The 27,060-nt window shown below is 38.6% G+C and overlaps 2 protein-coding genes across 5 annotated transcripts; one reads left to right on the forward strand and one right to left on the reverse strand.

Annotated features, from left to right (window-relative positions):
* Positions 1-114: 114 nt before the first annotated feature.
* Positions 115-25,705, reverse strand: esyt2b (extended synaptotagmin-like protein 2b). Of its 4 annotated transcripts, XM_077736023.1 has the most exons (25): positions 25,517-25,705; positions 24,729-24,892; positions 21,969-22,103; positions 15,069-15,110; positions 14,687-14,821; positions 13,942-14,018; positions 13,789-13,861; positions 12,890-12,979; positions 11,009-11,064; positions 8,621-8,741; positions 7,643-7,819; positions 7,475-7,557; positions 7,257-7,305; positions 6,418-6,507; positions 6,261-6,356; positions 5,040-5,096; positions 4,056-4,130; positions 3,482-3,568; positions 3,255-3,404; positions 2,357-2,718; positions 1,998-2,096; positions 1,558-1,689; positions 1,389-1,494; positions 1,096-1,145; positions 115-987 (listed from the first exon to the last, which is right to left on the reverse strand). In XM_077736023.1, exons 5-25 carry the CDS (start codon positions 14,807-14,809, stop codon positions 924-926), a joined length of 2,217 nt encoding a protein of 738 aa, XP_077592149.1. In that variant the 5' UTR covers positions 14,810-14,821; positions 15,069-15,110; positions 21,969-22,103; positions 24,729-24,892; positions 25,517-25,705; the 3' UTR covers positions 115-923. The 4 variants fall into 4 exon arrangements, with proteins under 4 accessions (XP_077592149.1, XP_077592146.1, XP_077592147.1 ...); XM_077736020.1 differs by lacking the exons at positions 21,969-22,103; positions 24,729-24,892; positions 25,517-25,705 and adding an exon at positions 17,598-18,235; XM_077736021.1 differs by lacking the exons at positions 5,040-5,096; positions 21,969-22,103; positions 24,729-24,892; positions 25,517-25,705 and adding an exon at positions 17,598-18,235.
* dync2i1 (dynein 2 intermediate chain 1) lies at positions 18,583-26,428 on the forward strand. Its single transcript, XM_077736019.1, has 23 exons — positions 18,583-18,723; positions 18,881-19,014; positions 19,454-20,490; positions 20,560-20,618; positions 20,681-20,848; positions 20,920-20,976; positions 21,081-21,125; positions 21,355-21,532; positions 21,592-21,697; positions 21,794-21,923; positions 22,000-22,111; positions 22,360-22,448; positions 22,542-22,671; positions 22,742-22,917; positions 23,012-23,174; positions 23,255-23,362; positions 23,452-23,513; positions 23,602-23,653; positions 24,267-24,327; positions 24,576-24,675; positions 24,753-24,884; positions 25,533-25,756; positions 25,877-26,428. Exons 1-23 carry the CDS (start codon positions 18,709-18,711, stop codon positions 26,046-26,048), a joined length of 3,510 nt encoding a protein of 1,169 aa, XP_077592145.1. The 5' UTR covers positions 18,583-18,708; the 3' UTR covers positions 26,049-26,428.
* Positions 26,429-27,060: the final 632 nt, after the last annotated feature.

The raw sequence follows: 27,060 nt of genomic DNA on the forward strand, positions 1-27,060 counted from the left end.
CATGTTCTTTTATTAAATATAGTACTTCATATGTGCCCTACCATTGAATATTGGCTGCTGACAAGTGAAGAAAATACATTTAGAGCAACAAAAATAAAATAGTAACCAAATATGTCCCCAAAAAGCAACAATTTATTAATCAAAAAGCCACACATCATTCAAAATCAATAACCTTAAGAAGGCAAAAATTACACATCAATGAGGTTTTTTCATTTTTTAAGGCACGGGATAGATAAAAAGCTCCAACAAACACAAACAGTTAAAACTGAATGGCAAAAATTGATACAAATCTCTGTACTAAGTTTGTTTGCTGGCAGCCCGACAGTTTAAAAAAAAAAAAGAAATGCATGAACAGTCGTCTCTAGCTCGTTTTTTCTTGGCTCACATCTGGCACGAATCACCTTCAAACTCCAAATTCAAGTATATATATATTTTTTTCCAAATCATTTGCAGCCCTATAAAACACCCACAAAAGTTTCTGTCCCAAAATGAACCAAACCAAACCAGATAATATTGCACAAAGTCCATCTAAAATGACACAAAGCATTCATTGATATGTGCATTCAATTTAAATTCAATCTAAATAAATTAATAACAAAAGTCAAAGCATCCGCTACAGGAGAAAAAATATAAACAAGACTTACTTGGCCGACTCCGACTTTCGGGTTTCATACTGCTCCTTTGGTAAAAATAGTGGCATTATTTTTGTTTTAATTCTCCATCTTCGTGCCCTGCTAAGTTATGTACGAGCAACATCAAGAACAGTGGCAAGATCTTTCATTATGAATATAATAAGTTACGATACGTGTACGCTCCAACGACATCATGAAAAAAGCATGAGAAAATGCATGCGGATTGAAATGATTTTACATTATATGACAAAAATGTACAGTACGGAATAAAAGGGTTTAAACCACAACAGGTCACAATGTAAATGTGTCTTGGATGCCCCTTGGCGATGAAAAGCCATCTTCGCTCAGCTCATACCTGCAAAAGAAAATAGAATATTTCAATATTATTAGATTCAAAATGGTGAATAGAGATAATATGTTTAAAATGTATTTCTAAATCATCATTATACATGTAAAGATGTACCATTGTGTCCATCCTTTTGCTATATCTTCTCCACTCAAATCAACCAGCACCTGCAATTGTATTGTAACTGTAATTGTAATAGTAATTTTCACCTAAAGAGGATTACCGTATTTTCACAACTATGAGGCGCACTGCACCCTCAATGCATGATACATTTAATTTTTTTATCCATATATAAAGCACACTGGATTATAAAGCACCCTGTCTATTTTGGAGAAAATTTAAGACTTTTAAGTGCACCTTATAGTCGTAAAAATACTACATTTTTAAAATAAAAATATAAAATACATTACTTTTCCCAGAAGACCTTTGTGTTTGGACAAAATGTTTCCTCCATTCTTTACTGCAACATCCAGAGTTCTTCTATGGAGCTCCACAGTTGACACATTAAACTCAAACCTGTAATTAAATGAACATTATCAATAAAACAGAAATCACATAATTCCAATGCCCAAAACCTACGTCTGATCGTAAACAGGGTTAAGGGTCTTTTTTACGGTGCCCGTCTTCCTCCGTCCAGCGCGGCCTTTGTCGGGCAGTAGGTAAAGACGGACGAAGGGGTCCGAGGCGTCTTTGGAGAAAGCTATTAAATGTCTGAGGAAAAGGAAAAAAAAAAGGAATTAAGTGCATAATAATTGGGCACTTTGCAGAAAATGTGAGACTTTTAAGTGCGCCCTATGTGAGTAAATATGTGCCACGTTTCATCTGTACATTCTTTTATTGCTTAATAAGGGGAATTGCAATCATTAATTGGCCAAAGCTGACAGAAATGCAGACGTGAGACAAAAGTTGACTTTAAATAAGTGTTGATGCTAATGCATGCTTTCATTTAACATAAAATATTATAATTGTGCAAGCACTAGCTTAGCTGTTTGAAAAATCAAATACATTTCAGAAATTACCGGCAGGCGTGCACCACCACGATGAGCTTGTTCCGTTGGCTGCTATGCCGAATGGTCAAATGGACCTCACCCAGGGGGAACTGTGTTGGAGTGGAGCCGCTGTAAACACATTCACATTGTATTGATTTTTACTCAGCTCAATTGAAATAAAAAAAATAACGATATGGCCACACAGTTCCAACACTTATGGAATTTAGTGTATTTTTCCAAGTGAGGAGGTGTATAAATATACTGGCTAAAATATCAATAAAGACCAAACTGATGGGGGGAAAGCAAATACCATTAATAAAGTTGTTTGGGAATATAGAAAATCTTCAACAAAGGATATTGGACCATAAATAATATATTAGTTATTTTACTTGTGCAGCTGTCGTAGCCGTTGCTGAAGCTCCAGGGAGGCGAAGGGCAGCGAGATGTCCGAAACCAGACTGGGCGTGGATTCGTTGTGGGCTAGGTGCTTCTGGGAGGCCGACATGCCGACGCATAGGCTGGAGACGCTGCGTAGGGGGCTAGCGGCGTATGGTTCGCCGTCCCGGTGATGCAGCGTTAGGGAAGAGGCGTGTGCGGGTTGGGGTCGTGGCGGTGGAAGGGTGGGCGAATGGGGGCGTGGTGAGTCGGAGGTGGATGCTCTTGTCGAGGTGGGTGGTTGGGGAGGAGTGGATTTGCGGACGCGGACTGCGGAAGGCTGATCTGAGGAGCCTTGCTTTTCCAGTGATAGGATCTAATGAGGTGATAAAGTATATTCAATTCAAGGTTCGTTCATTTTGGATTATATTGGTGATATGTTAATTCAATTCTACAACCCAATGCACTGGAGCAACACAATGACTCACAGCTTTAAGTAAAACAACTATCACGCTTGAGTGCTGTCTATAGAGAAAAGGCAACAAAAAGCCATTTTTAGGAGGCAATAATGTTCTATAATATCAATTTTTTTGGAAGATTAAAGAGCAGAGAATCTGACATGTTTTTTTTCTAAAGGACAGGAACCCTAAAATAGAATCCCAAGGTAGTTTTGAAATCAATTTAAAACTGCAACATATGACAAATGGGGATCATGAACTCAATTTTTGAAGGCCAATTCATCAAAAGAAAAAAAAATCATAAAATTGTGATGTTTTGCCAGAAGTGTCCAATTTTTTTCCATGGGGGCCGTTTAAAGAAAAATTAAAGGATGTGAAGGCCAATCTGAAATCCTTCCTATTTTTACAAACACTGTAGTTAATTTAAAATGAATGTGTACCAGACCACTTTTACCCGCAAGGCCATTTTTAATCTGATGCTGGAGCTGGGACCAGAGTTTCTAAGCGAGAAGCATTGCATCAGTGTCATATCCTCTTCCTCCAAAAGACCCTTTAAAGGCACACTTAGATTACCCAAGGTGCACTTGGTCTTATCATCTTTCACCTGTGTGGGGAAATATGTCAAAAATCATGACATACAATCAAAACAAAACCACCAACGTTAAAAAATAAGACTCCTACCTCCACTTCGAGCTCCTGCCTCTTTGGATTGTGAACCAGGAATGAGAAGGAATCTTCCCATAACGGTTCCTTGGTCTTGTAACGGATCTTTAAGAAAATTGCAAAGCTGTTATTAATTTAAACCACAAAAACTGGAAAAGGAGACCCACTGTTACAACTCCCCCTGATGGTAAGATATACCAGGGAATCGCAACTACCACAGCAGAAGGATTCAGTCAATGATGAGTTAAACACACACTGCAAGTAGCCTTCAGTGATAATTTATTAACAACAAAGTCCACCAAAACCTGGAATTAAGATAACATAGGGGAAGCAAAAGATACTAAAGTGGCACCCTTAAAATAAAAACAGTAAAAAATACCCTCAGCTGTAACACCCACATTTAAAATAACAAGGAAATGGCATGAGACGGAACTACATTTCATTGAATTGGCCATTTCTACTTCATCGCTCTGTTAATGTGACGTGTGCATCGATTCACAGTTGAACCCTGCCAGAGCTGTTGTAAAGCTTCAACGTTCACTCGAGGATACATAAACTTAATCGATGCATCAAACACAAACAGGAGACCCACCTTGCTCTCTTGAGTCTTGTGCCCAACGGTTAATTGGACATACGGACTCGGCTGGCTGCTGCTCTTCTTTGCTGACTAGGAAAAGAAATGTAGAGGAGATCAATATGAAAATAAGACCGTCAATTCTTCTATTGTGTTTGGTGCAAGCAGCCACTGTTCAACATGAAGGCAGATGGTCCCATTTTGTCGTGCAAGATCTTACAGGTTTTGCATGAATAATATATGCTAGAGGCAAGATATATTCTAGGTTGTGTGAATGCTTAGGATAATGTGGAAAATGCTATGGGACCAATTGTCTTATTCGCTCATTATGGTAATGATGTTAAATCTGGAATGGTTGTAAATGGAATAATATGGAAATGTTGTTTTTTTAAAGTAGGACTTAAAAATGTTTATTTAAAAGCGTGCATATGTTTTCTTAATTATGATATAATACTGACTAAATGTGTAGACTTTTTTTTGTATTTCATCCGTTCAATTTGTTCTGACATTCATTTCAAGGAAGGAAAAAATACCACATTTTAAGGACCATAAGTCAGTATTTTTTCATAGTTTGGCAGAGCCTGCAACTAATACCCAATTGCAACTTAAAATATGTATTTTTGTTTCTTCTTGGTATCTGAAAAATATAAAATGACCTCCTAAAAATGTGACTTATACTCCAAAGCAACTTATATATATGTTCCTATTCATTTTCATTGTATATTATTTAGCTGGTGCGACTTATAGTCCAAAAAATACGATAAGTACAATTAAACATTGTGATCTGACAAATACAGCAGTTTCTTACTATAAAAGCATAGATGAAAGCAGTGCAAATTCAGCGTAAATCAATATAAAAAATGTAGTTTTAAGCACACTGTAAGAGAAGTAGACCATGACATGCAGGCATGCAAGATAACATCAAACGTGCATATTATTTCAACACATTGACGCAGTGCAGGTGCCCTGTGATGTGGCGCATATATGCAAATCCCACTTTACCTTCAGGGCCTTAAAGACCTGCTTCAACCCGTCACAGGTGAAATCAGACAGGTTATTCTTTTAGAGCCAAAGAGGAAGGAAAATTAAGGGGAGACAAATAGGAAAACCAAACCTTAGTTAGCAGCAGAGTTGGGCAACAGGCCGAAAAAGATGAACGAATTAATGTGTAGGGATTCCAAACAAGGAACACTATTTTAACAGGCTAATCCTTCTGACAGCTACTATATCAACTAGTCCACTAGCTTTTTTTCTGTTATAAATCAAATGCTAAAAGTCAGCCTTGAAATTTAATAAGAAAAAAAAAATCATGAATTGGGGTCCGAAAATGTCAACCAGAATTTCCACCCATTGTTACCAATAAAGTCTTATCCTAATTTGACATTTAAAAGCTTTTTTGTTTTCAAGCATTAATTTCCATATGCTTTACATTTTAATTTTCATTTCATATTTAAATATGTGCTGTTATCTTACTACTCACATTAATTACTAGCATTTTTATGGACACGGCAAACCAAAAGATTAGTCACCAACGCCGTCCAGTTAAAACACAACGGCCATGCAAAACGACTCACGCCAATGGTGCGATAATCTGAGCTGTTACTCTCGCAAAACACCAGGCCTGACGCTCGTCGCTCACTTAAATTGCCACAGCCTAAATTTCCACTGAAGATGCTCTTGGGTGAAGGTGTAGAGGAGAAAAAAATGACAATTTAAAAGTGTGACTAAACAGCCAGGGTAATGATATCAAAAGTCTACACACCCCTGTTCAAATTCCAGTTTATGTTGACATTACAACATAAAAATCATTACACAATAAAGAAAATATGATTGAAAGATGACTTTAGCCTGAAGCAATTGTGCAATGTATTGCTTAATACACCCTTTCTTCAATTACAGTAACGGTTAGCTGTTTTATTCAGGTGGCTTTGTTTAAAAAAAAAAAAACTGCTAAGGCATTGATAATTAATTCTGGCTGAGCTCAAAGGAAAAGAAGATGGGTTCAAGGTAAAAATATAGTCATAAAATCAAGAATGGGGATAATAAAGAAAGGCAGAACTGACTTCTACATGCTGGTTCATGTAGAGTTCAGTCGCCACGGAAACCAAAGAACACAGCGGGTAAACTGAAACTTTAAGCCTTGTGCAAACATGGCCTCTCATTTGAATTTCTGGACATTTCCTTTTAAACTGGTTGTGTTTTGGTGTATGTTTTTTTTCTTACTGGTAGGTTCTTCGCCGAGTCCAAATAGACGACCAGGAGCGCTGAAGAAAGCCCGTCATTGGCTAGGCTTCTGTCAGCTCGGATGCTGCGCAGCACCTGATTGGTTCGAAACGAGGCTGACTCAGAAAACGAGTAACCGAAGGTGATGTTCACATACCTGGTCCAACTTTTCCGTGGAGGAGAGCAGAGATAGCCACTCTAGTTTTAAGTGGAGTTTCCCTGTTGGAGCTTCTTCCAGATCGAACCACTTCCAAACATACAAAAAAAATTATATATCAACAACTAAGTACATTTCCAAAGCCTCCAAATCCAATTTGTCCTATTTGCCCTTGTTTTTTTGTTAGAATTTAACTGACTTGTATTTTTAATACAAGCTCATTTATTATTTGTTTTGTTTTGAGATGCGAGCAAAAAATGTAAATATATATATATATATATATATATATATATATATATATATATATATATATATATATATATATATATATATATATATATATATATATATATATATATATATATATATATATATATATATATATATATATATACATTTTTTTAAATTAAGATTTTATCTCTGCTGCTAAACTCAGTTTAGGCTCACAATAAAACTAAACATCTAAAATAACAACATAAGCAAGTGGCTTATTTGCCCATTAGTCAGTGTTTGCAGTTAAAGGTGTGGACACCTAATAAATAAACAAGTCATTTCCAACAGAATCCAGGTACTTGTCGCCATTCCTAACGAAACATTTAAGCGACATCATTACATAAAGAAAAGCAGACAGTAGTTGGATTTGGTTCCCCGGGGCTGAATATTCCCTTTTGTCTAGGCAAAGCTGAGTGGCTTTACTTTAATGCTCACTCAACAAATAGACGCATGTGGGCGGTGTCTCGACGCGATTGCTGATCTTGTGGAACTGAACCTTTAAAAGACCTCAAGCATATAGAGTCGGCTGAAAGGAGGGCAAGAAGAGAAACTAATCAGCTGCTCACCTCGTCTACTTTTTGTTCCTTGTGCAACTCTGTCATGTCGATCATCAGGCTGCCGATGACCAAAAGTGTTAAAAGAGTATTAGTGAACAAAAATGATACGTTTTCAGGTGTCACACAATTGGCAGAAACATTTAAAATCCAAAATTGACCATAAGTGATGTATAATGCAATTCTCTAGTGTACACCAGTAAAACAAATGTGAACAAAAATGAACATACCTTCCCAAGAAATCGTCTTTGTCGGGATCTTCGTCGAATAACTCAATCTCGAGGTGCTGACCAGAGTGCTCATAAACCAAAGCCTGAAGTGGACATTTAACTTTTTATCATTTTACGCAAAGAGCCGAGCGGCACGTTGACTAAAACGGCAAAGCCTCCATTTGTTACCTCATAAACTTCGTTCCATTTGGGGTGAAGGCTCTCCTTGATGGTCTTGCTCTGGAAAAGTTGATTGCCGATTTGCACAATGCCGTAAGGGTCTGACTTTCCCTTGATGAGGCCGCCTAGGAATTTATCCTTGCCCTCCAGATCCTGAGCTTCTAAGAAGTGAATCCGGAGGACTCCCTTGGAAGAAATAGATGAAAAATGAGTGATTTGAATGATAGACTTATTTAACTGAAGTGTGCATATTCACAAATACATTGAAAGATTGAGAGGGACGAACAGATGTAAGAATTCCAATTGAGACCATTCCCTCCAAGTGTTCAACTTGTTGTTATGGTTACGAGCACAAAGCCTTGACTTAACTGTATTGGCGTTTAGCTTAAAAATCTTTCAAACTACTGGGGGATTTAGTTTTGTGGAAAGAGATGAATAAAGGTTTATCTGATCGAATATAAAGGTGCACATTGCCTGTGAAATGGCACTGTTAAGTATTTAAAATGCACTCATTTTAACCTATTTTTCAGTTATTGGCAATTTTCAGTTAGGTCACTGACAACCACAACTGATCTGAGATCAAGTTACAAGGTTTAAGAAACTACATTGTTATGATAGATGGAAGACTATCTTGTATATTTCCAATTATTTTCACTTTTTCTTTTTTTAAATAAAGAAAATAAAGAAATATTGAATAAGGATAAAAACATCCATTGCTGTCAATGGGAGTTTTCCCATAAAAATAACACATCTCCTTTCACTAATGACCACAAACATAACTCTGTAAATTTTAATATTTATCTGGACTTGCAGCCAATGAATAAAAAGGCTAAAAAAAAAATGCATACGGGCAATTTTGCGGTCAGAAATGTCTCGACTCCCATTGACATTGATCACAATGGTTGCCAGTGTTCATTAATGTCAAATTTTTAATGTATTTCTTCATTTTTTAAGGTTTTTTTTTTTTTTTTTTAATCTGGCCTTTACCTTTGGGATAGGAAAGCGAAGCTGGGCTAGTTCCACATCTCCAACCAGAGGGATTGTTATCCGGTTAGGCAAGACCAAATAGGAGGAGATGATATCTTGAACCAGCGTGTCAGAGAGGCCGCTGTAAGAAAAGCAATACAAACAGCAACCTTGCATTATTTATAAGTATAAAAAAGTGCTCCCCCCACAGTTGTAAATCTCATTTTAGCACGGCTGATGTTTTTTTTTCCAACTACATGCATTCCGACCAAATTAGTCATCCGTCAGTGCATTTCCAACCTAAGGTGCAATTTTAATATGCATGAGTTAAGTCATTATCAATATGTCTGCCACATTTCCAGTTAATTGGATGTTGTGAAAATACACTTTCTGCCTTGTTATGCTTATTTAATTCAGAAAAAAACTGTAAATGGCTAACAATTGGTCATGTATTTAAGTGGTAATCACATCTAAATTAAAGTGCTTAGTCAAAACTGAATATCTTCTGAGCTAGTTATCCTCACAAGGGTTACTGGGGGTGCTGGAGCCTATCCCAGCTAACTAAAGGCACCACCAGGCATGTCGTTCTGACCATGAATTTACATTTTTATATTTTTCATTTTAGTGCACAATGTCAAGTACTACAACAAAGTACATGTCAAGCCCTTTTTCATTTACTGAAGAACTGTTTGTAATTACCTCCAAAGGACATGAACATGACTAGACTAAATTAAGAGTACAAAAACATATAACTTGTTCACAAGACATCTAATAGATTAGTCATTGAATGTGGTTTCTAGGATCTGACGTCTGCTGCAATCACTACGATAAATTTATTGTTCAAGAACATTCTCAAGGCGGGGAACAAGACATATATTGGTCCCCAAATAGTGGTTGGCCACAGTCAATACACGCCCATTGAATTGAATTAAGCGGCATTGGTTTTTCCACTATAAGAAATAATGTGAAAACTGGGGTTAGCAAACGTTAAAGCGTTAATGAGATCCTGGTCTGACTGCTGTATTGTTTTTTTTCTGCTTAATTTGATATGTAAGCAAAGATCTAAATGTCAAAACCACGTAAATGCCAAAGATTTAGATTTTCCAGGTCGCTACTTGACATTTCAAGAGCAAAGAGATGCATTATCAATTGAATCAATTTAACTACAACTATTGTTTTCCACCCTTCTGTTGCCAAGGCAACGTCATAGTAAGTGTGACTGGTGAATACCGATTTCCTTGCAGGTTTTTTTTTAGGTTATTTCTGATTATTCTAAAGAAAATTAAAAGGAAATGTGTTTTTTTCCCACATAGTAATTGTATTTATATTTTAATTCTTATTTTTGTTTTTGTTTTTTTGTGTTACAATGATTGACTTGTGTAGATTTTGTAGTAGGCTGCTGCAAATTGTCACCACACACACTCCACCACAGCAATAAAACATAATTACAATATTAATCAGACACGTGTTGCATAATAACATTACTACAATCACGTGCTATGTTCCAGCTGATGCTGTCCGTCTGATTCCACACCAAGGCGACCTTTCACGTGACACCCCCACAACAAACACACACACACACACACAAGTATTGTATTCCACAAGCAATATGAATCTCTTTCACCCACAAAGGATTAAAACAGAAGGTCAGCAAGCTTCTCGTGCCAACATGTCTGCGATACTCAGAGGTGGCAATAATACACACACCCACAACTTAAGTAAAACAGTGTGGAAAAAATAAATGAATAAAAGAAAAAAAGACTGGTTTTATGCATATAACTATATACTTTATACTCATGCAGCTGATTCTCATAGTACGTCATTATTATTTATATTTATTTAAGTGTCTGCTTGCAAAAATACTTTTGTAAATGTACTTTATTTTTAATGTATGACATTGCTAGCATTGTAAACAACCAATAATGGAGTTTGGCTCATATGATTTTTTCTTAAATTTTGGTAAATGTTACAGATATAAATATGATTAATAATTATATTTAATAAATTACAATGAAAACTATTCATATTTTAATTTTTCCTACATTTCTGTAGTTTGGAATTTCCAACTAACATGATAAATGAATGGAAGAAAATACAAAAGTCATTAATGCAATTACAATATGGACTTTTTCTATTTAAATAAATAAATAAGTCACTCTGTCATGGAAATTATGACTGTAACTTAATTCTACCACAATTACACTTTCAGTAAATGATTGGAGCGAATCCACTATATTGAGCAACATATACACTCCCTAGCACGCGGCAGGTAATTGTGTTAGACTCCTTAATTGACTTTCATTGACTTTCCAATCTGCTCGCGCAATACCCAGAAGAAATTCTGTTTAGCAATTACCTTGCACGAAGGTAAAAAAAAGAACAACTCTTCTCAAAAATAAGCCAACTTACATGAGTCCGGGAATGTCCAGTATATTCGTGAGGCCCGTCCAGTTGATATCGAGAAGCTGCAAAAGAAAAAAATTGCATTACAGTTCAGTAAATTGCACATTCCCAGTCACAACTTGACTCATACTCTGAACAATTCCAATTCACTTAAACTGGTTGTATAAGCTCATCTTTCTTCCCAACAAGGTTTTTGGGCCAAATATGAACTAGTCCAGCCCACGTGATACCAAAGTTGGCATTAAGACTCGCATAAATCAATAAATCAAGGCGTATATGAAAAGTTGTCTGCAAAGGCTTATTGACTGTATGCATTTATTCTTAATGGGCAACAACTGATTTCATTCAAAAAAAAAGTGAACCCAAAACAAGTATTCCATTGCATAACTGAGTGATGAGCTCGAAATCTGAAGGCAGCCATGTCATAAGCATTTGGCTCACTTGCAAGACTGCGACGGTGCACACATAACCGACATCCAGCAAGTGTTTACGATGCCGCCGCGCTGCTTTGGTGGCTCTTTACGAGCTCCAGCCACAAGTGGGACAGCGGGCACAAATCCTCACGTGGGAGCGGCTCTTTAAATGATTCATAAGAGCTGCAGCAACCTTGCTCAGGGCTTCATTAAGACTTTTTTTCCTGAGCAAAGATGCAATTGCACGGCACCGTGGGTGGCATGCAGAACAAGGTAAAACAAGCGAAGGATGAAGAAATAAGAAGAGAATCGGCTTGAGGTTCATGCTCACTGCACCAGTTTTCATGCTTTGCCTAATGAACACACCCTACTTTCCCCCAAGCTCATACTAATGCTCCCGCTGCAGCAGATATTGAACACTGCAGCATGTTAGGTGGGTGACTAGAACAGTTTGAGTAAACAAAATAAACAATATAAGTTGACACAAGTGGGTGGAAAAAAAGCATTGTTGTCCAATAGGATCTATGAAACGGTGCTCTGAATATAGAAAATCAATTCTAAGAAGATAGCCCAACTCTTATTTGTAAAATTACTCCAATATCTGTCATACTGGAAATACAATGACCATATTTGCTGGACTATAAATCATAATTTTTCCATAATTTGACTGGAGCTGCAGCAAATAATTAGGTATGACTAAATACTCCAGTGTGACTATATATATATATATATACACATTTTTTTCTTCTTCATTGGGTATTCTTTGGCTGGTGCGACTTATAGTCCGAAAAATACCATAAATAAAACTCTGTCCTTCCAAGATAGGCTCACAAAAAGCCACAAAAAAACAAAATTGAGGTCATCTTTGTATAGCAGACATGTCTAAACTTCGACCCACTGCCCAGAAATGGACAAAAATATTATTCAATATGCCACTCAACAACAAAAAGTGTCCGAAGCATTACTGTCATAACGAAAAACAGTGTTTGAAAGGCATCATGACCCAAGGGCTTTTTTCGTAATTTAGGATAACAAGTGAGGACAAGGCCACCAAAGTAGGGCTGCCAATTAAAAGTGTTTCTCTATAGCTCCACCGGGTGCTTCTCATTTGCTGTAAATCGGTCAAACGTGTAGATTTTTATAACAGGCGAGATAGTTAATGACGTGTCTTAGCACGAACAGAGATTAAAGTAAGACGTGCAGCCGAGAGAATGAAAACGGATCCGCGGTGCAGAAAAAAAGCAAGCAGCTCTGTAAGAAAAGCTTGGCAGAAATATCCTATTTAATGCCGTCTGATGATATCACATGCAGTCAGGGACATAACCATCTGACATTGGGGGGTAAGGACTGGTCGCCTGCCAAATATAACAAGCACTCATGGTCACATTGGCACTTCAAATGTGTTTTTTTGTTAAATACTGGAGAGAGTTGGGAGTTTCTAGGACCCAAAGCTAAAGAAATATACAGAACTTACAGGCTTTTTGAGGAAGAATAGGGAAAGTGCTCCGACAAGAGGCACGTCACCCAGCAACGGCTCCATCACCACACGCAACACGCCATGAATCTGAGAGATTAGAACAGGAACAAGTTAACCCAAGGCCTCATGACCTCCCTGCCATGTTGGAAACTCAATACTTCCAACTAATAATAACATACTTGTATATATATATATATATATATATATATATATATATATATATATATATATATATATATATATATATATATATATATATATATATATATATATATATATATATATATATATATATATATATATATATATATATATATATATATATATATATATATATATATATATATATATATATATATATATATATATATATATATATATATATATATATATATATATATATATATATATATATATATATATATATATATATATATATATATATATATATATATATATATATATATATATATATATATATATATATATATATATATATATATATATATATATATATATATATATATATATATATATATATATATATATATATATATATATATATATATATATATATATATATATATATATATATATATATATATATATATATATATATATATATATATATATATATATATATATGATAATTACAAAACTGGTGATGCTTCATTCATCTCCACCAGGCAAAAACAGATGCCTAATGTTTTGAATCTACATTTGGATTTTCCTAATGAGAATTCCCTATTTTAGTTAATAATGTTAATGGCTTAAGAATCCATGTCAATGACATCCCAAGTGGGAAAATGTGCTAAAAATGGATTTGCTGACATGTTCAAGACAAATGAGAAGCACTTTTTATGGAGCCAAGATGACATCACAGCAAAAAAACTGACCTGAATGCTTTTTATTCCTGCTTTGCAGTAGTATCGTTTAATGTCCACGTCGATCTCTGTGTTGCCTACAAAACTAGCACAGGATAGTCCGGTCTCATTAGTTTTTTGTATAACGTTAAAAAATGAATATATCGGAAGTATTTGCTGCCATACCTGATTTGTAGGTCCATAACTATCTGTCGTCGATCCACGTTCTCCGAGTATACTTTGACACCGTTGACCCTCAGAGGCTACACAGCAATACAAGGGAAACATTTGACATCATCTAGTTCACTAAAGGCAGTGAAATATTATTATGAAATGGATTTGATGGCAGTATAATGGCAGTAAATGAATTAAGGGTGACCAGCAAAAAAAAAAATCAGAGTTTGCAGGATATTGTCATGTAAATACTAGTCATTTTTGCATTTAATTGTATATAATTATTTACTCAGACGTTAACTCTAGACAGCATGTAATTAAAAACTCTATTGAGAGCAGTAATGTGAATATTTATACTTCTGAAAAAAAACTTAGCAGGAGAGTCCAGTGACTGTAAAAATAAAGTTCAAAAAATCACTACCAAAATAGCACTTTAACAGATATTTTTTTCTAGCAAAATGTATTTATTTCAAACCAACCACTGAGATTCTCCAGTTTCTTAAATGGATTAGAAATAACTAATTAAATGCATCTCCTCTTCACACCGGAAAACGTAGACTGAATTGAAGCATCTTTTGAATGCCAAATTCAATGATATTTTTTATCACTTACTGCAACCCAATAAAAACTTGGCAGCGGGCCACAGGTTGTCCACGGGGAGTCGTTTGGACACCCTGGATTTCCAGTATTTCGAGTTTATCCCTAAACATTGCTAACCCCAACCCAAGTGTTCCATCACAAGCAGCATTTAACTCACTTTGTCTCCAATGTCGATCTTGCTGAAGCGAAAGGTGCTGAGGTGGGCATTGGACTCTTTAACTGCCGGCTCCACCGTGTCCCGAAACAGCTTCTCCACATATTTGCAGATGTAAGGCCACATCTGCTTCACCGTCTGACATTGAGGAGAGTCATAATATATAAATGGCGACATGTATTATTTTGACAGAACACCAACACACTAACTGCCGCAGAGCTCGTGTTTATGAAGCGAGGTGCTAAAATTAAGATCCCGCTGCAATCACACAGCAATAAATTGAATGTCGGCACATGAATAGTAATGAGGGGCTTCGGAATGTACTGTATAGGCGTGGCTTCACTCGAGCGGGTAATGCGCGAAGACGGCCGCTGGCTTCTTTTACCTTGTTTAGCCACTCCACTCGCTCCACGTCCGGAAAGTGGACCTGCAGGGAAAACAGAGCAGACAAATTCCACAGTTGGGCCATAGCTTTACGAATGCCAAAGTGTCTTTAAAAGGTCAGCCTGAAGGACAGAGACGGACATAGTCTGCTTCCATGTTTTAAAAAGAAACCATTTTTTGAAGAGTTTCAGCTACCCTTATAAACTCACCTTGATCCCAGAAGTGAATAATAACATGAGGAAATAAATTATACTAAAAACAAAAGTAGGTATTTTGACTTTGTAGACAGACCTTGGCAACCACATAATCTTATAAATGCCTGTTTTGTTTTATTTTTCATGGCAATCTTTTCAGTGCTGTTTTCATTCTCAGTTCTGATGCTGAAATTGAATGCAGTGTTCTAGCTTTTAGTTGACCAACATTTTGATTAAATTCTGCATCTGAATGTCAACTCTTAAATAATCAGATCTGATAAAACTAATGCTTTTTTCTCCTCCTTTGTGCCGTCTCTCACACCGGTTAAGATGTTTAAAAGAAAAATCTCAATGCAATCATGCAATCATTCAGTACTGGAAACAATAGCAAAGTTCAAACTAGAGGAATCTGATTAAAAATCCAGACCAACCAGTTAAACCAAAAGCTAAAGGAAATGGCACGCTTCCTGCAAACACTATGATTCATCCCAATCCTTCCAGGTTTACTATATCAATCTGTGGTAAAAGCTGAAGAAAAAAATCTATTGTACAATACTGTATATCAAAACCCTGAGACAGAACGTCTTGCAAAAACAAACACATAAATAAACCCAGCACCAGTAGACATAATTAAACCCAATTGAATTGGACATTATTTTCCCTCATAAGAACAAAGAAGCCGTGAAGCAGTATTGATTCCAATCGAACCAATCACAACACCACCAAGCAAAATTAACTGATATAAATGAGCCCAAATCTAATCCATCACACTTTCATGTTCAATTTTGCTGACATTTTCCACCTTTTTCGTGCTTTGATGCTTAGCCGAATTGACTCCAACGATCAATGAGTTATCGATCGAACACGGGCCAAAGGAGACGCCCCGCTAACCGGTCAATGCATCTGCCCCGCCTGTTAGTGCGCCCGACGTCTTTTCAAATGCAGCAGCGTGAGTTATGGCACGCAGTCAGGCGGAGACAGAACACGGTGCCGTCCCCACCGGAGTCCCCGCCAAAGTGCTTATGCGGCATTCATCTCATGACGGGGATGGAGCGACAACACGAACATCAAGTCCTACTTAGAGCGACGTATTGAGTCTTCTTGTTAGAAGCTCGACAGCAACAACAAAGACAGAAGTGTACAGGTCAGGGCCGGGTTAGTAAGAACATGAAGGGAGAATTTGTAGGTATAATATGTCTTATTTAGAGACACAATTTGGAGAAAGTGCTACGCAAAAGAGTAGGAGTTAGGGAGTACGTTTTGTTGATAGGGGCAAAGTGATGGTTGGGTGATCAGAACTTTGATTAAGATAAGAGTTTTTTTGTAGAAATTCTTTGACAAAATCAAACCAGGTCACACATTGTTTTTGTTGCCAAAACTTCACAGTTCTCTCAAAGCCAACTGGATGTGACCCAAAAATCTTCCCAAAAAGGGACCCAAACTCAACAGAAAGTGACTCCGAATTACCCCTCAATCTATAAAAAGTGGCTTCAAATCAATCAAAGTGACCTGAAATAGTCCCTCAAATTACCATAAAAACACCCAAATCCTGTGTTTAATTTACCACAAACTGAATAGAAATATCCTTTAAAAAAACAAAACACTTTCTCCTTGTAACATCCCCCAACCAACTACAAATCATCACAAATGTATTTCTCCTACATGACCTAACTGACCGATGATGTCGTAGGGCATGCCAGATATGCAAGTGAGTAGCAGAGCCTTCCAAGAACTAATTGGAGCTATTGTAATTCCCTTCACGTGACAATGTTCCACTAATAAGCAACTATTTTTTCAACCAATAATTCTAGAATACTGCAGTTGCACCATGTTGTCTTCCCCCTCCAAGTGGGATGCACTTTACTCTAAGTACCACCATTGTGCAGCCTCAGGCCCGAGTTGGCAAAAAGCCAGCTTTAAACTTTATTTCTTTTAATTTTAAACCTGTCATTCTAAGCAAGCAGCCACTAAGAGATGATGATCATGACAGGCATCAGTCTGATCACTAAAAGAATGATCTTCTTGAGATGGAATTGGGTTGACACTAAATAGTTGAGTGTCAAACAAGAATACCTGTTACCCGGATAAAAGTGGCTTGTAACAGGGAGAGTGCAGGCTATATCCCAAAATACCTGGGTGTCTGGTTTACCATTGTACCCTGCTGTATTTAGCTCAGGCTTGGGGCTATAGGTCTAACGTCACTGCCTTGGTTGGGGGTGAGAGTGAACAGCTGGTCCTCTGTCACAGCTTTACACCTCCAGTCATCTGACAGGCAAAGTTATAGTAGTACAGGTGGAAAACAGGGCGATCGGGGGTTTAGGGGGGCGTCTTCTTACCCAGGGCGGGAGGTCGCAGGCGCTCAAACCCGTGGCGACGCTCCTCTCCTCCCGTTCCAAGAACGCCAAAGCTCGGCTGAGTCTGCTTCGCTTCCCTCCGGCATTTTTCCTCCAGCAGAAATAAAGCACGAGTCCAATGAGCATCCAACTGAAGCTGAACTCAAAGTATCCCAGTGCGTAAATAGGGAAAATAAGCACAAAGGTCTTGGCGAACTGCAGCCACGTCTGCGTCAGCTCGCTGGTGGCCGACGCCTGGGCGTCTTCGCCGGGCGTGTTCCCCGCAGAGGGGCGATGGAAGCGGGCGCCGGGTGGAGCGGCGGAGTGGCCGCCGTTCTCTTTGGGCGATGCGGGGATGGTGTTGCTGCTACTAGTGCTCGCACCGTGGGCTGCTCGCACGGCCGTCATGCTGTCTCTGGACATATTTCCTTGTTCCTAATGTCCAAAAAGGAAGGGAAAGGCGGCGCAGTGGCTTCAGTTAGTATACGCCGCCGCTGGTGCTGATGCTGCGGCTGCTGACCCATAACCCTCACGGGGAGTCCCGAGACGCCATGCGACCGAGCTCCAAAGCTCCGATGCGCACTCAGTAGAGGGAATGAACATTTTCATAACCTGAGCTCGGATGGATCATGTGCTTTGAACGTGTGCTCAACCCATGCGAGTAAGATTTCACGTCTAAACAAATGACATAAAACAGCATCATCTAGCGGTTCTTAGCAGGAATCAACACTGCAGAGTGCAGATTCCTCTCTATTGGAATGACTATACTGACAATTGCACTATTTTGCATGGAAATGGATCGACACTGATGAATCAGAAATGCAGGCTACAGAGATTTCAACACCAATCATTAACACTTAGATTGTAGTTTTCATTCCAAGTTATAATTTGAACAGAATCGACGATTCAGCAATGGATCGAGAGATGTACTCTGCTTTTGATTAACAAGACTGTTGTCAAGGGGAATGTGACGCGAAGTCCTTAGTTTCCTGAATCTACGCACGCGCACAAAAATCCTATCCGAGCTTTCGTCATGGTCCTGTCTTAGCAAATATGTAGCCTTCAACACTACTATAACAATCAAATATCTAATTCTCCAAACATCAACGGCAGCATGCATCACGAAAAGGTAGATTTCTTTTAAAATATAGTCAGATCTCGAGACGCAAGGCACTTGATGATCGTTTAACTCATTCTTAGCAGTTCAGAGCCTGTTATTCGTTTCAAGCGTATAAATAGGATCCCGATGTTTGTATTTAATGATCGGCCAATATGTCTTTTCTTAGAAAATAAGCATGGATGACACTTGGACTTCTGCTGAGCTGAAAAAGCACCTTTCCAGGAGGAAGGAACAGGAATCAGACAGAAGGCAACAACACCGTGGTGGGGAATCCGTGGAAAGACGTCACAGGGACCAGAGGTAACCAATACTAAGTATACTGTACTCAATAATAAAAATGCATACACTTGTGTGCACAATCCTCTGGTAAAAAGTACAAATGCTGATTCAACCTCTTTACTCATGTGGAATGACTATTAAATGAGAAAGCCAAAATATTCCCTTACAGTCAATACTCTATTTTCTTAAGTTGGGTTTGTCCTCTGCAGAGGCTAAAACAGGCAACAGGCCTATATGAGAATGTAAGAAGTTGAAAATATAGATGCACAAGAGTTAAAAATGAAAAGTTACCACCACCAGGGGCACAAATAAGGGGGTAGCAGAGGGGCACCTGGCCCCAGCTTCTAAGGGGGCGTGGTCGAGTGGACAGCGAGTATTAAAAAAAAAACTAAATAAGTATGTGCAGAGCAATAATGTTTGACTATCTGTGTTTTTTTCCTCCATTTCTTACTGCTGACAGAGAGGATCATGTAGAAAGACGTGATTTGCATACAGAAGATCGAAGGGCTGACCGGGACAGGAGGACGGAACGAGACAAATCAGAGGACGGTCACAGGCGTGCACACAATTCCAGAGAAGACAAAGAAAGGCGATCTAAAGTAAGGTTGAGGGACGACCACGAGGAGGAGGACAGGCGCAAGATGAAAGAGGACAAGGAAAGGCAGAGGGAGGACAGAGACAAAGAAAGACAAAGGGAGGAACGGAACAAGTCAAGACACAGGGAGGAAAGAGAGAAGGAAAGACGACGGGAGGAACGGCCAAGGGAGGAGAGAGACAAGGAAAGACGTGTGGAAAGAGACACGGAAAGACAAATGGAGGAAAGAGACAAGGAAAGAGAGAGGGAAAGACGGAGGGGGGAAAGAGACAAAGAAAGACAAACAGAGGACAGGGACAGGCAAAGACGAAGGGAGGACAGAGACTCGGAAAGACGTGAGGAAAGAGACCAGGAGAGACGTGAAGAAAAAGACAAGGAAAGACGAAGGGAGGACAGAGACAAAGAAAGACAAAGGGAGGAACGAAACAAGTCAAGACACAGAGAGGAAAGAGAGAAGGAAAGACGACGGGAGGAACGGCCAAGGGAGGAGAAAGACAAGGAAAGACGTGTGGAAAGAGACACGGAAAGACAAACAGAGGACAGGGACAGGGAAAGACGGAGGGAGGAAAGAGACAAAGAAAGACATAGGGAGGAAAGAAACAAGGAAAGACAAACAGAAGACAGGGACAGGCAAAGACGAAGGGAGGACAGAGACTCGGAAAGACGAGAGGAAAGAGACCAGGAGAGACGTGAGGAAAAAGACAAGGAAAGACAAACAGGGGAAAGAGACAAGGAAAGACGAAGGGAGGAAAAAGACATGGAAAGACAAATTGAGGAAAGAGACAAGGAAAGACAAAGGGAGCACCCGGAAGAACCGGATAGGAGGAGACACGATGAGAGGAGAGACGATCAGGACAGACGAGAGAGACACGAAGCCAGGAAGCATTCCAGGGAGAAAAGAGGTAGCAAACATTTGAATGACTTTTTTCCCCATCTCCATTTTCAACAATGTCTCATTTCCAACACTGCAGAGCAACACAGAAGACAGAGAGAAGAACGGGAAAGAAGACACAAAGAGAGAGCACTTGGTGTAAGCATCCTCAGTCTCGCCATTGGACGTTGCATTTTGACCATTCCTCACATTTTTTTTAGGATGAAACGCAGAGACGTGGCCGACTGGAGGAACCAGAAGGTGAGCGAGATGAGACGGAAACCAGCAGAGACAGGCAATGGAGAGAAGAAGCCCTTGAGAAACACCACAACAGAACCAAAGTAGCAAAACCCAGTCCTGGCCGGGAGAATGAAACCACAAAATCTCAGGTTTGCCTTATTGGAATGTTGTTACACGTTCTTTCATACATTATACTTAATTAAAAAAAATATATATCCAGGAGGCTGTGTTGCATTCAAGAAACGTGGTGGTCACTAAAGATGCTGGAGACAAACCAGTAAGATTCCAACTCTTGAATATTTTACATTCAACTAAACCTTACATGATTAACAACAAAATAACCAATAATACACAATTGTATGTTTTTTTTCCAACGTGCAGGCAACAAAGGCAGAGTCTTTACAAGAGTACGACGATGATTTTGAGGTAAAGAGATACATAAATGTGATTATATACCATCCATTTAAAAAAAATATATATATTCCATTCATTTCCATTCCTGTCATTTCTTACATTGGCATGCCCTAATTGGTTTACTTGACAAGAAAGCGGTAAGGATTTCTTCCCCACCTCAAATTTGCATTGTTTTTTTTTTTTGCACAGCTTTTTTTTGTTGTTGTACACTTTGTTTATATGTTACTTCTCATTTCGGCAGGAATATGAGGAAGATTTTGAGGACCTAGATGAGGACAGCGTAGGAGATGACAATGTACAAATGTCCGAGGAAGTAAAAGCCATCCAGAGAGCCATGGGTGAAGAAAATGAGCGTGTCAGAGTCTCGTTTTCTACACTTGGCAAAGACGAAGAAGAAGAAAAGCCTCAATTATCCCAAGGTAACCCGAATATACAAAAAAAAACATGGTTTGACTATTAACGCATTTTCTATTCTCAGTAAAACGGGAAGAAAAGAGCAGTAGAGGCTCACAGCGTGGAAAGTTTATTGACTTTGTAGCAGCAAAGAAGCGAGAAGCCGGGAAGAAAGTCGCCATGAGACAAAAGTAGGCGAAGAATAGAATTCTAAGCCTGCAGAAATGTTCAAAATATTTGGAAAAATGTATGGTTTTGAAGTAATATTCTTGTTATATTTCTAATAGAAAGCGCAGTGCCGAAATGCTTCGCCTAATCGATCTGGATTTGTCCACCACGGTGTCCCTCCTGGATCTACCTCCAGTCAGTGAATACGATATGTACATCAGGAACTTTGGCGCAGCCAATACAAAGCAGGTCTGTTTGTCTATTTTTTTTAACAGATATTAGGTTATGTCTTACCTTGTTGTAATCGGGAGGAATTCCTCATCAGGCTTACGTCCAGTGGAACGAGGAAAACGCAGACCGGGACATCCAAACGGAAGAGATTGACTTGAGTGAGAAGTGGACGCAGCATCCTGCAGAACTGAGTGGTGCCTGTGGTGGTAATAACAGAAAAAAAACATTAAAAACACATTTTGCAGATATTTTCTCTGTCATGAGACGTTAATAATAATAATAATACACAGAAGGGGTTGTGTGTTGTGCTACCGAAAGTTCATTTCTGATGGCTTTGGGGGGAAAAAAAACTGTCCTAAAGCCTATTTGTCCGTATTTTGCGAGACCAAATTCCGCATTTCGGTAAAACCAGTACACCGTGCAAATTAAATAGCCTTTTTTTGTTGTTGCACAGATCCAAACCGGACAAATGAAACCAGAAGCATCAGCGGGATGAACTCGGATTCAAGACGTTTGGCTGTCTTCCTGCAAGCTGCCTCGCAGGTGCTTTTCTTTTGTTTGGTTTTGTCCTATGAGTCTCAAAACTCGACATAAGTCCAGTGAGAAAGTATTCATCTGGATGAGCTTTGATGGCAGGTGATGGCGGTGCTCCTGGAGGAAGATCACGCCGAAAGGAGCTCCCTCCAAGGCCGAAAGACTCAAAAGGACGCACTGTCGTTTAGTGATGGAAGTCTTCAACTCAACACCAACTTGCATTTTCTCAGCGGTACTACACGAATCCCGGCTCGTTCTGACAAAACCTTCCCAATTGACCCCATTACATCTTCTTCATCCAGGTCGTGTCATCAGCCAGGTTCTCTTCTCCCAGGCACAGAGGCACACTCTTCTGTCAGTTCACATGCCTTCAGGTTCACCTGACGACATAAGACCACATCACTGCTGCACACTCATCTGCGTCTGGAACATGTGGGAACCCTCAAGACCGCGGAAGATTCTACTTTGCGACTCAGAGGTGCTGTTACTCAAATGACAATCCTTGTTTCTGTTCTAGTGTCAAAACAGTAGCTCCTGGACCAATAAATATGGCCATCTATCAATGCTCTCAGGTGCAGTGTTGCTGTTTCAGCCCTGGAAAGGCCACATTGGTTTTCGCCGGCACATCCATCGGTTCGGTGGAGCTGTGGGATCTACGCGAGCCTGACGGTAACCATCAACGTCTGAAGGTGGGCGAGGACGAGTGGACTTTCAGGCGACCCACTTTCTCCACCGGTAAGTCAGTGCTCTGACGCTGAGGACTTTTAACAATAGCATTAAATTCATTGAAATTGATTATAAATATGTGTGTTTAGTCGCGGCGCCTTCGGCCCATTTCTCATCAGTGACATCCGTGGAGGTTGTTACCACCACTCTACCTGGTGGTCCGGGGTCAGAGGTGGCGTTTCTACCATCCGAGGAAGGTGAGGCATCCCATAAACAAGGGGGGAATGTGGAATATTCCGATTTCTTCAAGGTAGATTAACATAAACAACCCTGTTTTTATATCCAGAGTTATTAGGATTATCCTTTCAATTGGCATCTCTGGACGAGAATGGGCTTTTGAATCTTTGGGTAAGATTTATTTTTATTTTGAGAGCTTTTTTTTTTTTTTTTACAAGGCAAAGCTGTAATAGAGATTGTTCTGTTTTACGGCCTGTAGGTGGTAGTGCAGCTGGCAAAGGCCAATGAAGCTGGTTCCCAGACAGATCTAGGTAATTATTATTATTATTTTTTAATCCATCAACATACTATAGGTTTCAAGGACAAACCTGTCAATTTATACGTTTTTTTCTACCATATTATATACATTTTTTTTGCCTCAGTCACTTCTGCCTTTTCACTATATAAATATATAGCGTGTCAGCAAGCAATGTACCAAGATAGTTAAGCTGTCATCCACATACAGTGACATCTACAGAATCTTGAATTTAGTGCATATTTAGACTGTTGTGTTTGTTCAATTATTATCAATAAATAAGGGGAATTGCAATTATTAATAAGTGGAACAATTGGCCAAGATTGACAGGTATGCAAGTGTCCTATTTCAACAGCATAATGATATTAAAATGCATATTTAATTGCATTTTGTTTTCTTTCATATATGCATACACTTTTACACCCACTGCTAATGTGTTCTCCTAACTACACAAGTACTTTGAAAGTATATTTTCGTGTATAAACCTTCCGGTGAACTTCTAGCCGTCGACAGCTATCAATCATTATAAATGTCATTCTGAGAGGGAAAGAATTTTCAGTGTTGTGAACGTATACTGCATGCTCGAATTTCTAACGCGGGTGTACATGTTTTTTTAAATTTTTTTTTAGGACTGAGGCCGGGCGGCAAAGTGAAGCTCCTCCACAGTTCGAGCTGCGTGACGGCCGAGGGGTGAGATATGATAAAAATCATGTGATGATCGTTTGTCAACACCGGGCGAGCCCCTCTCAAAATAGGCCATAAAGCGGCAGCCAGCTGCCATGCCGAAATTAAGCGGGCTGGCGGGATCTTGTTTGTTATGCTGTTGATTTTTATCACCTCAACATTTGATGGAAACATATCTGGGTATGAGTGTCGAGTGTTTTCCGGGTTGTTTTTGGATGGGAATCTTCTAACCCTTCAACTCTTTGACCTGGCAGGGTGTCGCCATCGCACAGTGACAAAATGGGACCGGTGCAGTCGCTTCATTTAAAATTTCTCCCTACTGACCCCAGTCATTTCTTCATCGGTAACAATATGGTGAGATTGACCTTAAAATGTAGAGAGAAAAGTCAGACAAAGTCTGAAATTACCTTTTTTTCTTTTCTTTATTCAAGGGTGTGGTCAGCCATGGCACCACGCAGGGATTGAAGGCCTTGCCCAAGTGTTACAGCTCGCAGGATTTTGCAATCAGACTTGTCGATGTCACCGCCATCCAGTTTTCTCCTTTCAAGCCGCACTTGTTTTTGGTGAGCAACTACCAAGAAAATGTTATTTTAAAATAGGCACAACAGCAGACATTTCCCAAAAATGTTAAACATTATGTAGTGTACACTAGGGCAGTCAAGATTAATCGAATAATTGACATTTTATCATCAATATTTATAAAAGAAACTGTATGTGTCAAAGTGGTGGACGGGGACCAAATCTGGCCTGCTGTATCATTTTATGTGGCCTGGGAAAGTAAATCATGAGTGCCGACTTTCTGTTTTAAGATCAAATTAAAATGAAGAGTATAGATGTATATTACATTTCCTGATTGTCCCCCTTTTAAATCAATGATTGTAATTTTTAATCAATTTTATCTGTGTTTTTAGTTCAAAAATCAGTTTGTAAAATCTAAAAATATATTAAAAATGCTAAAATAAACATTGTTTAAAATCAAAAAAAGGAATATTCAGGGCTTTCAATCCAGTTCTTTTAACCCATTTATTAAAAAAAAAATCGAAATATTATAGCTAAAATGGTCCGGCCCACGTGAAATCAAGTTGACATGAAAGCGTCCCTCGAATTAATTTAATCTACCAACAAATTGCCTACCAGTGACGACAATAGACATCCAAATCATTGAAGTGTCACACAGATTGGACCTTATTTTTACCTTAATCGTGCGGCAGGTTGGCTGCAACGACGGCAGCGTGCGCTTGCACGACTTCAAAAGCGACAAAGCGGTGGCCGAGTGGACGGTCAGCACTGCCGGAAAATCTGTGGTCTCGCTGCAGTGGAGCCAAACCAGACCGGCAGTCTTCTGTGCGCTGGATGCCGCATCCCGTCTTTACATTTGGGACCTTCTGAAAAGAGAAACGGCACCTGTGGTTACAGAGAGATTAGATGCCGACAGGTATTTTGCACGTAAATGTTATATAAATAACAGTGTGAGAAAATAAAATTGTGTTTTTTTGGCATTTACACAGAAGAAATGTGTATATAAACAGGAGGCATTTGTATTTTAATCCAACAGGTTGACGGCCATGGCTGCATTTGGAGATCCAGCACAACAGAACACATATTCTGGAATAGCAACAGCCCACCAGTCGGGTAAAATAGAAATGCATTATTTCACAAGGGAATTTACCATTCAAAGTTCTGAGGAAGAAAAAACATTGGAAGGAAAGATTTTAGAATCATTCTGAAATATATTAAGGACCAACTTGGTGCTCAGGACTGCCACAAATATTTATTTTGACAGTGGAACCTAGTTTAGAAATGAATACACCCAGAAAAATGTAAAATGTATTTGTTTTTCATGCCATTTTTGTTTTTATTTTTTTAAATACTATAATAAAATTATGCAATCATTAAAAGGTAAAAATAGACAAAAGAACAACCCTAAAAGTGAATTTGAAAATCAATTGTGTATATTTATCAGTAATCAGAATAGACATGTAGATTTTGTAATTTTGTGCCATGTATTTTTGTAATGTTGCAAATGTACATAAAAACTGTGTACCACTCTCTGACTGAATCTTTGTATTTACACACACAATAAATATAAATGCATATTTGGTTCTGACCTTCGGTAACTCCTGTAAATAGAGGTAAAAACGGCAATATAGAACATCAACTGACATGTGGAGGAGTGTTACAAAATAGCATGTTGAACTTCAATCTGAAAAGGTCGTTTATACATGCAGTACTATGCACACAATCCCTTTCACTGGGGTCATACATTGACATTAACACCATCAAAAACTGGCACGCCCTTCAGACTTCCCGCACAGGATACTTTTAGCTTACTGTTTCTAATATATAATACTATATTATATTATATATAATATATAGTAGAGTATAGTAGAGTATCGTATAGTATAATATAATGTCCCCCTATAACATAATATAACATAACATAATTGATATAATATGATATAATATAATACAACCGCACAGCTCACTTGATAGGAAGCATGGATGTCCTCTACTGCCTAACTTGGAACCTAAAGACAAGAACTGCAATAAAACAATCAGCTCTGGTACAAAAAACATCCAAAACATGCTCAAAGGATCAATGTATAAACACCACAAAAATATACTTACCAAATTTGCATACAAGCACAAACTCTTCTTTTTTTCCCCTAGGACCTAGGGGAAAAAAAGAAGAGTTTGTGCTTGTATGCACACCATGAAAAAGAACAACAAGCAGCAAAC

This window comes from Stigmatopora nigra, chromosome 16 (assembly GCF_051989575.1).
Source record: "Stigmatopora nigra isolate UIUO_SnigA chromosome 16, RoL_Snig_1.1, whole genome shotgun sequence".
NCBI classification, from domain to species: Eukaryota; Metazoa; Chordata; class Actinopteri; order Syngnathiformes; family Syngnathidae; genus Stigmatopora; species Stigmatopora nigra.

Bases quoted from the DNA above. Each gene is read 5' to 3' on its own strand.
- dync2i1 (XM_077736019.1), top strand. The intron at 20,491-20,559 runs GTAGCAAACATT...CCAACACTGCAG, and splicing joins GCATTCCAGGGAGAAAAGAG to AGCAACACAGAAGACAGAGA. The intron at 22,449-22,541 runs GTGCTTTTCTTT...CTTTGATGGCAG, and splicing joins TCCTGCAAGCTGCCTCGCAG to GTGATGGCGGTGCTCCTGGA.
- esyt2b (XM_077736020.1), bottom strand. From the start codon at position 18,017: ATGTCCAGAGACAGCATGACGGCCGTGCGAGCAGCCCACGGTGCGAGC. The intron at 15,111-17,597 runs GTAAGAAGACGC...TTTTCCCTGCAG, and splicing joins CCTGCGACCTCCCGCCCTGG to GTCCACTTTCCGGACGTGGA. The intron at 5,097-6,260 runs GTAAGAAAAAAA...TGGCTCTAAAAG, and splicing joins ACTCGGCGAAGAACCTACCA to AATAACCTGTCTGATTTCAC.